Consider the following 12599-nt stretch of genomic DNA (forward strand, 5'->3'; position numbering starts at 1 on the left):
ATACACACACATGTGACAAAGGCGATAAGCACCATTTAAAAAAATAAACATGTATAGAAGTGCATTAGTTACAACAACTTAATGATTCTCTAAGAATTTACTATTTGGGCGAACTAACATGAGGGACAATAACAACATGCCATATGCACCCAAGATTATATCTCATGAAGTATAACCCTACTATAGTAATTTCCCTTGTCAAGCAAACATGAAAGAGCGAATAATACGCCTCATCTCATAGTGAACTTAGTCAATAATGAATAGTGAACTTAGTCAATAATGAATAAACAATATTGTGCAATGTTTATATAAATATTAGATAGTATTTATATAGCAATGCACAATCTAAGAGGTCAAGGGGTTTCAATCTAGGAATTTTCCATTCACCATTCCAGTGAGATATCACTAGCTTATTAGTGGTTCTCTAAGTGGTAATTATATATATATATTATAATGATAAATATGTTTTATTAGTTTTAATAATATTTTTTTAAAATAAAAGGTTAATAAAAATCTAAAGCTTGAGAAAAAAAATTTTGGTACTCAATCAACACAAGTTGTTTTATGTGAGGTCATCGTCTATTGGTTAAAATATTTGATTTCTATACGAGAGATTGATAGTCAACTCCCTTTCAATGTGTAGTTAAGAGTGTAAAATAATATACATGTGTATGATATGTCTATCTACATTATTTAAAAAAAATATATATATACAGAGGTTGTTTGTGGGTATTTTTACAAAATGTATCACATGGTGACATGGGTAAATGTGGTAAAAACACACTCACATTTACAGCCATATCCATTATTATGAATGGAAACAATAGTGTTAGTTTTGTAACTATTTTGTTACTTGTTACTTGTTACTTGTTACTTGTCACTTGTCACTTGTCACTTGTCACTTGTCACTTGAGTCGAAATTATGAACTTTAGAAATATTACAACTTGACAGCTCATCCTCAAATATGTATATGAAAACATGACTATTATAAATTTAACGCATGTTTTACAAATAATTTGATAATATACATAAACATGTATATTACAACACCTCATCTTTGGATGTTGATAGATGCCCAAAAAAACAAAATAATAAAAGAGAAAACAATGAAGTTAGGCCTAGAAAAAGTAAAGATATAGAGAAGTAACTTTTAGATGGTGATCTAACGGCTTAATTTAAAAAAAATTATTAATAAAAAATCTGTGAAGATTTACAAATGACAAGGACTCTGTATACATATAAAGAGATCAGTATGCTTTCATTGCCCATCCCTTAATCACAATTTGTTGACTAATTAATGCTCTGATGGAATCTTGTGATGAAATTAGGAGAAGAAGAGAATAGAAGAGAAAATGATAGCAATGAATACTATATATAAATATATATAATTGTATCATATGTGCCACATTACTCATATAATTTATTTATATGTTTTTCTCTTTCAAATTCAGCTTCTTATTTATATATCTTTTATTTAGTCAACAAAGACTTTTTAGCTTTTAATCATCATGTTCAAAGGAAAAATCAGTTCTATTTCATTTCAATTAACTATAAAGTATAAGTAACTTCATTAACATTTGGAAAACACTGGCTTGCATAACTGAAATTCAAGATGTTTGACTTTCTATATCCAATTCCATAATTTAAAAAAAAAATACATATGTTGTTTTTTAACCCAAAAAAAGGTAAAAAAAAATTATTTCAGAACCTAAGAAATAAATTATACCAAAACAACTCAGAATTAATTCAGATAAAGAAATTTTAGCTTAACAAATAAAACCATAAATAAGTGTCATTGACTTTAATGGCATTTTTTTAATCCAAATAATTATTATTTTTAAATCTATAGGAAATAATTAAATTTTCTAAACATTTTTAAAATAACTTAAAAACAGGTAAGACCTACCCTTCTATTCGACGTTTAGAGAATAAATAAATAAATAAAATTTAATTATTTATAGAGTGGTCCCCATTTCCGACGCGTGTCCCATTTTTCCTCAACTTTGATGTCGACCTCGGAACTCCACCTCCATTTCGTACCCACCGAACTCCACCATTATCAACCGTTAGATCTCCTCCACTGCCTAAATCTAACGGTTAAAAACCAACCTCATTGTGAGGATAGTTGTATCACTTACAATTCCCATAAAAGGGAACTTGAAAGCGCGTCTCGAAATCTAACCGTTCGATAAGAAGATATACGGATCTCGAGGCAAAAAGAGTGGATATCAACGGTTGAAAAGAAGCAAAGCTTAATCTCTCCCTCGTTTTCTCTCATCTTTGATTCCATCCATCTTCGTTTCTCCATTGCTCTTCGTCGACCTCGCCGGCGATGGACACCAGCGCTCGATTTGGCGCGATTCCGGCGCCTCCTGGCCCCCGTGGAGCCGGCCACCGGAGGGCGCACTCGGAGACCTTTCTCCGGGTCCCGGATGATATCCTATTTGATGCGGATGACTTCGGCATCGAGCTCGACTTCCCCTCCCTCTCCGATGATGGCCCGGTACCCGCCGACGCCGGTCGGTCAGAGTCGTCATCTGGGGGGAGCCGGCCATCTGGCGGCGTCCACAGCAGGAGCCTTTCGGTTGATGCTGCGTTCTTTGATGGACTTGGAATCCCAGCCTCGTCTGCCAGCCTGGAGAGGAAGCAAGGGCACCATCGGCGGAGTGGATCGATGGATGGAGCCACCTCTCCTTTCGAGGGGGATTCGGCGTCGGCTTCGGACTATGCGAAGAAGGCCATGGCTGCTGATAAGCTCGCTGAGCTTGCGCTGATCGACCCTAAGAGAGCTAAGAGGTTTTTCCCCCTCCTTGTTTGACCTTTGAAATTTCAGTTTTTTAGATCTTGTTGTTGTTTCGATTAGTTTTAGATCGTCAAAACCCTAGAAGAGATCGATTCACTAGTGGCTTTATGGAAGCTTTGCCTCTTTCAAAGCAGCCGTTACTGGTATGGGTTTTATCCGAATTAAAACTTCATATGTGAGCAAAATGTTTCATTGAGAACGGATTTGGTAACACCAATGGTTTTCTGGTGGTCTGATTGTTCCTCTCATCGTTTCTTTTTGAGCTTTTGCTAAGTCTGGTGTTCGTTTTGATTTAAATGCTGTATATATATATATATATATTTCTTTTTTCTTTGTTGCAGGATACTTGCCAATAGGCAATCTGCTGCTCGTTCAAAGGAGAGGAAGATTAGATACACCAGTGAACTGGAAAGGAAGGTGCAAACTCTTCAGACTGAAGCAACCACTCTCTCTGCCCAGCTCACACTGTTGCAGGTATGAGCTCTGGAATATGTTCAAAATTCAAGTTTTAGTTCCGTGTGTAGTTTGATCTGCTTCTTCTTATTGGAAACATGTTGATATGCCAATATGCAAAATAAATGCATTTGTCAAAGAGTTATCCATTGCAATGTATATCCTGATGTTTTGTCAAGGTGTTGGTGAACACGTCTTTGTTGTTATTGGATCAAGTCTTTATTGGTATAACCGTGATAGGTTCCAAACGTGCTCCTAAGCAGAGAAGTTACTTATACATACGTATTTCAGTTAAGTGATACAATTATAGTCTTATATTTAATGGGTTAGTAGGTAATTCTTTTTCTTGTAATGAAATTGGACTTTTTGGTTGCTCAAATGAAGTGTTCTGAGCATTAAGGTCATATACTTTATTTGATATGCAATTGCATGAACTGCTTTTGGTTTTGAATGCCATATAATTAAGATGGATGATAATCTACTAAAGAAAATTTTATGTTGCACCTGTCATTGCAACTTCACTATCAGGAATGCTGTTCTCTTTTTGATTTATGTTTTTTGTGGTTGTTGATATTCTTGCTTACATGTAGCATACTCAGGGATCTGGATGTGTCCATGTTTTCCTGCATGTTTAAAATAGCTAGTATGATTGATGTGTTGTCAGTTGGTGGCACTGCCACTAGTTTTTTGTATCCAATATTGAATACTCATTGTTTAGTTTATGAATATAATTGTAAAGGTGGTTGTGCTAACTAAGTACTTTTAGAACAATAAAAAATTCCTCTTTTAAAATGGCTGATCATTCTATGGGGCGATTTTTATGTGTCAATGCTGTTCTGGCTTTGATCTTGTAGTCCTGCCACTAGTTTTTGCTCTATGTAGTTTGTATCCAAGATTGAATACTCACTGTTTAGTTTATGAATATCACTGTAAAGGTTGTTGTGGTACTTTTAGAACCACACCTTTCTCTATTAAAATGGCTGATTGTTCAGAGAGTGCAATTTTTTTGTTGGCTCCCATGATTAACCTTTGGCGGGAGGATTCACATGACCCCATGAATTATATATAAAATGGATTAACCATACTGTCATTATTGTTTCCTCGCTAGAAATTTCAATACTTGTATATGCCCATCAGCAATCACTTGTGCACATAGGATTGAAAAAAAAAATTAAAAATAGGAAGTGATGTGGATTAGATAAGTTTTTCTAGGCAATGATGCTACCTGCCATACCATTGTTCTTTGTCAATGGAGAAAACCTGAAAAAAGTGTTGGTTTCTTGATTGCATGGACAGTTGGCATATATCTTACTGGGCCATCCGGAACATCCTTGGTGAATTGCATTTTGAGTGATTGATCAACCCCAGACAATTTCTTTTTCTTGATGCAGAGGGATACCACTGGCTTGACTGCTGAAAACAGGGAACTTAAGTTGCGCCTGCAGGCTATGGAACAGCAGGCTCATCTTCGTGATGGTAAGTCATTATTTATTTTTCCACCTTTTAGAAGCGATAATATGACAAATTGAGAACTTGAGTTTGTGTGGTGGTTATTTACATAAAAATAGGCTAGAAATATCTTCCACCATTTGCAATCTGTAGACTAGATATAGTCAACATTGTTTCACAATCTGTAGAATATCCATGAGTGTCGGAGTTTTAACAACCATTGTTAGTATCATCAGTTGTGAAATTGATATATTTTTATTAAAAGTTGTCTTGCCTACCATAGAGTTACCTACTTATTTATCTAAACAATGTTATAGTTTTCAAAATAAATTAGAGGTTTTATCGAAATTGCTTACTGGTGGATAGTCAGTTTTCTGACAGATAAGCAACATGGCGAATTGGGCACTTTAGTGGGAGTCATGTTTCAACTAATTTGTCCACCATGACTTTTTCATTTTCATCTAATCTCATGCACGTCACTGTTTCATGTCTTATAGTGGAAGATATCAACATCACCTCATCAATTTCCACTCCAAACATGAGAAAATGATACAATTTCTGTGCAATTGTCTGTTTTATGTATTCTTATGATGCTCAACACTTTGTAAATATGTATAATGATGCGAATGTGTTGACGATGCTTGTGAGTTATACAGCTTTAAACGACGCATTGAGAGAAGAAGTCCAGCGGCTCAAGATAGCAACAGGACAGATGGCGAACATGAACGGGACCACCATGAACCGGGGACTCCAGCAATCAGCCGCGCCATACTTCCCCCACCAGCAGCAGTTGCATAACCAGAGTGGCCATCACAACCAGCAACTTCAGGGATCACACCAATCTCCAAATGGCCAAGCACTTAGTGACCAGTCACTGCATGATTCAATGGACTTCATGTGATAGCGCAAGCCTACAACTTTATTCTCCGGTGCCGATAGCATTGTTTGTTTCGCAGGATGTTGTTCACTTAAACAGAGAAGATAGAAAAGTATTGTCACATGTATTATACATGCAGCAGCATGCGTGGCCATGTGTACTTAGTTAAATTAAAGTTCTTTGTATCATATATATATATATATATTTGTAGTTGTAATCCTTTACATCTTGACATGCTTGGTAAACCATGGCAAGAAAAAGTAATGGTCATATGTTGTAGAAATAATATATTTATATATATGTTTTAAATTTCTGCTTGATTGATAATGCTTGTTGAACTGTGCATTATTTAGACAGTGACTAACAAGATTTGAGGTGTGTTTTTGTTATTGGTTCTTTTGAAATGGTGGGGAATGTATGCGCCATCATTTGAAAGCCAGCAAAAGAAGAGAATTTAGGAATTGGGTTGTTAATTTACTTTGAGGTGATTGAAAGGGTAACCACCTGGCCCCTGAGGTCATGGTGACGGCTCTTCATAGTGTAAGAAATATATTATATACAAATTAGCGAAAATGGTGTTATAAAAAGCAAAAAAATGTTTTTTTGTAAACTAAATAAATAAATATTATACATTTGGTCACTGTAATTAGTACAATTTATTTTTCATCAATTTAAGCCATGAAATTATTCTTCAGGCTAAAATAAAAATGGTTCGGCATCTTTTAAGCCTAGTTTTAGGTTAGTCCTTAAATTTACCGAAATTTTACACTCAGACAAAAATATTCTAGAAATGCATATATACGTATAAAACTTTGAGGATATACGCAAAATACAACAAAAAAAAAACAAGAAAAAAAAAGACATGTCTTAAATTTATTTTCCCAAAGTAGGGACAGGATAAATGGAAAAAAAAAACTGCAAAAAAGACATTTTTTTTCAAAGTAGGGACAGGATAAACGCAAAAACCACAAAAAAAAGACATGCTTTTATTTATTTTTCTAAAGTAGGGACAACAAAGATTAGGTCGGTTAAAAAGATGTAATTAGCATCTTCCATATGTCAATCTCTGGCATGACCTTTGCCTAGGAACAGATCTCTGGCTTTTTAGTCCCAACCCAAGTGGCATTAGAAAAAGACATCCAAGGAAAAATTTTCAATCACCTAAATCATCAACCAAACTCCAAATATTAACACCTCATATTCATAGTCAGAGCAACATACAACAAGCTTTAAGAACAAAAAGACACATACAACAAGCTTTAAGAATAAAAAGACACAGTAGGCGATGCAGGCCATGTTCTCATCATAATAAACCAACAAAATGGCAAAAATAGATCATTAAGGATCACTAACAAATAATTAACTAATTCACATCGAGTTGAAAAACTTAGCAAGATAGTGCCATTTCCTTGTGCCAATGAAATCAAACAAGTTCTAAGTTCTTGCCAATTGAAGTTGTAAACAAGGGGATTAAAAATATTGCATGCATAATAAACTAATGTGGCCGGAAGGAATCTTTATGTGAAGTTTGGCAGCATATATATATATTAGCTATTGGTTGCAGTAATACAAAAGCCTTTGCTGGAATTCAGGTTTCAGAAAATAGAGTGCTATGGAACTACTCATCTTACCAGCTGCTGCGCTGGTATTGCTGATGGTTGTGTTAAGCTTGTTTATATGGCTGCTCTTGCAACCACACAGAGGAGAGATAGAAAAGATACCTGGAACCATGGGTTGGCCAATTGTTGGGGAGAGTTTCTCCTTCCTGTCTGACTTCTCTAGTCCATCTGGAATATTTAGCTTCATGAGAAATAGGCAGCAGAGGTCAGCATTGGACTTGAATGAGGAATGTAAATGGGTTTTTCAAATACAAAGTGTTAAAACAACTTACAATTTATTTTTTTCATGCTTCTTTATTAGCAGGTATGGCAAAGTGTTTAAAACCAGTGTGCTAGGGAGGTTTACGGTGTTCATGACCGGAAGGGATGCAGCCAAAAATATTGTTGTCCGGAAAAAGATGGAATGGTGAGCTTGAATTTGTTCTATACTGGGAAGCAAGTTTTAGGGCCACAAAGCTTATTGACAACTTCTGGAGAGGGAGCACAAGCGATTGCGGAGACTAATTGCTGATCCGCTATCGGTTGATGCCCTGAAAAAATACTTCCAATTTATTGATGATCTTGCCATCAGGACATTAGAAGGGTGGACTGGACGTACTGTGTTTGTGCTTGAAGAAGCATCCACGGTACATTGATACAAATATATAACCATCATAACCAAGCAGCTTAATCTAGAATTACTGACAAAGCAACAATATTAAAATGTGATGATATGTTTTATGCTGCAGTTCACTCTAAAAAGTTATAGGCAATATGATAATGAGTTTAGAGCCAGAAGGAACTGAGCAAGAGAACTTCCGTGCAAACTTCAAGATAATATCATCCTGCTTTGCATCTCTGCCATTTAAAATTCCAGGGACAGCATTCTATCGAGGTCTAGAGGTAAGTTTTCTGTTAAAAAAGGAGCTCTCTGGAACATAAACAATGTCTTGCTACTTCTATATTTCTTCATGGTCTAAAGTAAATGCTTAAATTGAACAGGCAAGAAATCGGATGTATGCAATGTTGGATAATATAATATCTAGGAGAAGAAGTGGCGAAGATATTCAGCATGATTTCTTGCAAACACTGTTAAGAAAGCATAGCAGAGCAGCCGGGGAAACTGATGAAGATTCAGAGAAACTTACAGATTCACAGCTGAAGGACAACATTTTGACTCTGCTGGTTGCAGGCCATGACACCACAACATCAGCTCTTACATGGCTTGTCAAGTTCCTAGGAGAAAATCCTGATGTTCTGCAGAAACTCAGAGTATGAATAAACTTAGAAATTCCCTACTTCCATAAAGGATTGTCATTAGTGCTATACTCTTATAACAAATTGACAGGAAGAACACAAAGGAATTCAAGAAAGAAGAAATGGTGGAATGCATCTCACCTGGTCAGAAGTCCATACAATGCCTTACACAAACAAGGTAAACACAAGTCGTCAATCCATCCATAGCAATGACGCATCATGGCTTTTTATGCTCTTTGCTTGTCAATTCAGGTTATCAGTGAGACACTTCGCAGAGCTACAATCTTACCTTGGTATTCCAGAAAAGCTGCACAAGACTTCAATATTGATGGTTAGAAGCTGCAATTTAAATTTTAATTGTGCTCTAACTTCACATTGAATGCTAGTGTTATTAACAACAATCTTTCAGGGTATGATATTAAAGAAGGATGGTCTGTCAATCTTGATGTAGTCTCCATTCATCATGATCCAAAATTTTTCCCAAATCCTGAGAAGTTTGACCCTTCAAGATTTGATGTAAGTTTACATTTGTGGTTGACAGTGAGGGCTTAATTTAACACAACAACAACCAGTAAAGCACTTGAGTTGTTTGCAGGAACCTTTAAAACCCTTCAGCTTCTTGGGATTTGGTAGTGGACCACGCATGTGCCCAGGGCTAAACTTGGCCAAACTGGAGATCTGTGTTTTTCATCCATCATCTAGTCTGCAGATACAAGTAAATTAAACATGAAAATTAGCAATCCTATATCTTTCTGATATAAAGAAACTCACCATGACCCTTTGTTGCAGGTGGATTCCTCTGAAAAATGATGACTCTGTCTGTCCAACACTAGTTCGCATGCCAAAGAGCAAATACCCAATTGCTGTTGAGGCTCTATAGAAAACTTTCTTCTAGTGTTATAAATGTACATGAAATAATGAGTTTGAATAGCAGCCTCCTGTTTGGTTGGCATGCTGCAAAGATCCTTGCACTGATACCATATGAGAAGCATTATACAACGCATTTGAATATATAATAAAAATCATCAAACCAGATAATGGCAATTATTAGCTGTATTTCCCTTCATTAATTACTAGTTTGAGAATAATCAACAACAAAACATGATGGTAAACAATAAAAGATACAACTTTCTTTCACACTAAGACATTAATTCTTATGCAGAGCACAAACACAATTGTCTTCACCTAGTTCTGCTGCTACACAAGGTGGTTGGATCTTCTCATCTTGGTACCAGCTTGCACGTTTTTGAACAAGTTCATTCAGGAAATTGTCAAGCTTATCGATGTTAACATTTGGCATTACAACAACATGTGCAATGCGGCCTTCACAAGCCAGCTGCCACCTGCGAATAAACTCCTCATCTTTTGGCCTCTCAAACACCACCGTGCTACTAAGCTCATTGAGCATGGCACTAATTCCAGCTGCTCGAAGATGATCTCTTAGATAATGAGCATTTCTTAAGCATTTCTGGACTTCTTTTTGAAATCCTCTGTATCCTTTTCGATTAAGGGTGTACCATAGGAAGATAGGGGCATGACCATTACGGCTCCCCATAATGGTTGCATCCCTAGAGGCAAGATATTCAACATTCCTTGAAAGTGCATTGATGTGCTTCAGTCTAGTCAACTGCACACCACAAGGCATGGGGCATCCAACAAACTTGTGCCCTGACACACTCACACTACCAATGGGCTTTTTGAATGTCACTTTTGGTGCCTGCAAGCCAACAACAAACCCATGATTGACAATCTAGATAGACTGGATGCATAAGTCTAGATCTGAATAGCAAACATTCACACTATAATTCAAGCAAAATTATCTTAGTAAAAGAAGGAACAAAATAGATGAAAGAGATCAAGTTTGCACTTGAAAGCTGGGAGGTTCATGCAAAAAGAGGCAGCAGTGAAAGAAGACGCACACGCTTGACAAAAGGCATCATGAGCCCAAAGAGAGCACCATCACAATGAATATAGAATCGATCAGTGAATCCAGTTTCCTCAAGAGTTTTTATGACCAAATCAAGGTCATCAACTGCTCCCTTAACAGTAGTCCCTGCAACAGACTTAAAATCAGTAAAACAAGCAAAATATTGTTTGTTTGTCATGGAAGATTCAAAGCCAAGAAAGATGGCTCACCAATGTTGACATTAATAATTGCCGGTTTATCCTTATTCAGTATCAGTTTGGCAGCAAAGTCTGCACAATCAATCTCACCAGAGATCAAAGTGTTGACTTTTACACATTCCATCCTGTACATTCTTGCAGCCTTGAAGATAGAGTAATGTGACTCCTTTGATGCATATAAAATTCCATCAGGAAATACTTCCCTCCTGCCCAAACATCAATTAGATAAGCACATTGCATAACAAATAATGCACAAAAATTTCTTTTTAAGCAGCATTTTGAGATTTCAGAACAGAGCACCCAAGTATAAACAAGAACAAGGGGTGCAGAGTACTGACCCAACAAGAATACCATGCAAATTGCCTTCTGTACCACAATTTGTGATGTAACCCCAATATTCATCCTTCTCAAGTTCCCAAAGACGAGCAAACCAATCCAACACTCCTACTTCGAACTGCCTCGAATGAACACCATAATTGCTCTCAATGAAGGGATCACCCAGGTTGTTAATTGAGAAATGTTGCAGCTGACCCAGAGCACCATAATCAAAGTCCAAATTATAGGGATAACCTGTTACCAAAAACGAAAACTTTATAACCAGAAAAGGGATTTCCCATACATGGAATAAAAATTCTCTCTAGATACACCAGCGCACAAATCATTCATACAAAGCTGATCTTAGCTTCTAAACAAAGAGATTTTGCATACCAAGATGGTGTTTGGTCCTCTCGATAAGGGACTTCCGATACCTCGCTAGAACACCGGCCATATAAGCTTCCTTCTCGCCAGTGACCTCGTCATCGGCCTCCGGCTCATCGATCGTGAGACACATCGTATGCACATTCCTCCCAAGAACGATCTCCCTCTCCTTCCCATTCTCCCCTACAGCCCCATTCACCTCCGACGTGATCCCGCACGAGATCTCCTTCGGATCGAACTCCTGCGGCAAAGGCTCCACCTTTTCGCCCAGATCCATCAAAAAACCATTCCCCAAGCTTCCAACCATTGCTCCTCAGCTCCAACCTCTCCTTTTAGTATAAAAAATTCAGAAAAAACCGGAAAAACAAAACTCGATTCAAGATCCGAAAACAACTACGAGAAACAAGGATCCAATCATCTAAATGAGGTAAATTTGAGCAAAAACTACCAGAAAAATGCGGATCACCAAGAGCGCCGCCGAAGTGAAGGAGAGACAACCGAAGGAGACGCGCCCCCGCAGTCGCAGAGCTGAAGCCCAAGCTCCGCCTCGAAGAAGAGAAAACCAAGGCGGCGAAGAGATCGGAGATGCATTCTATCATTCTATTTATAGTAGGTTCTCCATTTAATTATTTAATTTATATAATTTTTAAAATAACCCACACGAGAGTGTGGGTTATTTATTACCAATTAATAAAAAATTTATATATAATTATTTAATATATATATATATATATATTACCATCATTACTTATATATACTACCCTTATAAAAGTTGAAAAATAATATTTATTAATATATAAATACGACACTTCATAATACTAAACATAATATTTTTTTTTTATCAAGTGAATGGTTGAAAAATCAATTTCTTTTTCTATTTATATATATATTTGTATTTTTAAATAAGGAAAATTCATGCTACGATTAAAAATATGTAACGGTTGGAGATGGATTGATAACTTTTATTCTTTGCTAAATGATAGTTAATTAATTTGATTCAATCGTTTATGTGTATACAATGTATTAAAAAAAACTAGTTGAAATTAAAACAGTAATACTTATTACCAACGCATCTTGAGATAGGAGTGAACTTTGAGTAAATCGAGACACACATTCAATAGCATTGAGATCCCCAATTCTTATCTAAGGAGCCTCTCCCCAAAGGTTTATATATAAGATATAATTCATAGAGTATTAAATAGATATAAGTATATAAATCAACACTAATTAGTTTGGTGCTAAACACTTGCCATTGCATGAGTAGATGAGAGTTTGAAAATATGCACGTATAGTACTATTTAAATGAGTTTCAACTATTTTTTTAATTAAATTAATAAA

General features: G+C 36.2%; 2 protein-coding genes and 1 pseudogene across 3 annotated transcripts; 2 read left to right on the plus strand and 1 right to left on the minus strand.

Moving 5' to 3' along the window:
- The first annotated feature begins 2265 nt into the window (after window positions 1-2265).
- Window positions 2266-5910, plus strand: LOC120261333 (transcription factor VIP1). Its single transcript, XM_039269188.1, has 4 exons — window positions 2266-2797; window positions 3146-3278; window positions 4649-4733; window positions 5363-5910. Exons 1-4 carry the CDS (start codon window positions 2334-2336, stop codon window positions 5605-5607), a joined length of 927 nt encoding a protein of 308 aa, XP_039125122.1. The 5' UTR covers window positions 2266-2333; the 3' UTR covers window positions 5608-5910.
- An 840-nt stretch (window positions 5911-6750) lies between these two features.
- On the plus strand, window positions 6751-9399 carry LOC120261895 (annotated as a pseudogene).
- Window positions 9400-9473: 74 nt separating this feature from the next.
- On the minus strand, window positions 9474-11856 carry LOC120261894 (serine decarboxylase 1-like). 2 transcript variants are annotated; one of them, XM_039269909.1, is made up of 6 exons: window positions 11710-11856; window positions 11271-11590; window positions 10901-11132; window positions 10575-10768; window positions 10358-10491; window positions 9474-10155 (listed from the first exon to the last, which is right to left on the minus strand). In XM_039269909.1, exons 2-6 carry the CDS (start codon window positions 11566-11568, stop codon window positions 9586-9588), a joined length of 1428 nt encoding a protein of 475 aa, XP_039125843.1. In that variant the 5' UTR covers window positions 11569-11590; window positions 11710-11856; the 3' UTR covers window positions 9474-9585. The 2 variants fall into 2 exon arrangements, with proteins under 2 accessions (XP_039125843.1, XP_039125844.1); XM_039269910.1 differs by having other exon boundaries at window positions 9586-10155; window positions 11271-11587.
- Window positions 11857-12599: the final 743 nt, after the last annotated feature.

Source organism: Dioscorea cayenensis, chromosome 5 (genome assembly GCF_009730915.1).
Source record: "Dioscorea cayenensis subsp. rotundata cultivar TDr96_F1 chromosome 5, TDr96_F1_v2_PseudoChromosome.rev07_lg8_w22 25.fasta, whole genome shotgun sequence".
NCBI classification, from domain to species: Eukaryota; Viridiplantae; Streptophyta; class Magnoliopsida; order Dioscoreales; family Dioscoreaceae; genus Dioscorea; species Dioscorea cayenensis.

What these genes read in the sequence shown, in the direction of transcription:
- LOC120261333 (XM_039269188.1), top strand. Translation starts at nt 2,334, where the DNA reads ATGGACACCAGCGCTCGATTTGGCGCGATTCCGGCGCCTCCTGGCCCC. An exon ending in GACCCTAAGAGAGCTAAGAG is followed by an intron (nt 2,798 to 3,145) that starts GTTTTTCCCCCT and finishes TCTTTGTTGCAG; the next exon opens with GATACTTGCCAATAGGCAAT. An exon ending in GCAGGCTCATCTTCGTGATG is followed by an intron (nt 4,734 to 5,362) that starts GTAAGTCATTAT and finishes TGAGTTATACAG; the next exon opens with CTTTAAACGACGCATTGAGA.
- LOC120261894 (XM_039269909.1), bottom strand. Translation starts at nt 11,568, where the DNA reads ATGGTTGGAAGCTTGGGGAATGGTTTTTTGATGGATCTGGGCGAAAAG. An exon ending in TTGCATGGTATTCTTGTTGG is followed by an intron (nt 10,769 to 10,900) that starts GTCAGTACTCTG and finishes ATGTTTGGGCAG; the next exon opens with GAGGGAAGTATTTCCTGATG. An exon ending in TGATGCCTTTTGTCAAGCGT is followed by an intron (nt 10,156 to 10,357) that starts GTGCGTCTTCTT and finishes GTTGGCTTGCAG; the next exon opens with GCACCAAAAGTGACATTCAA.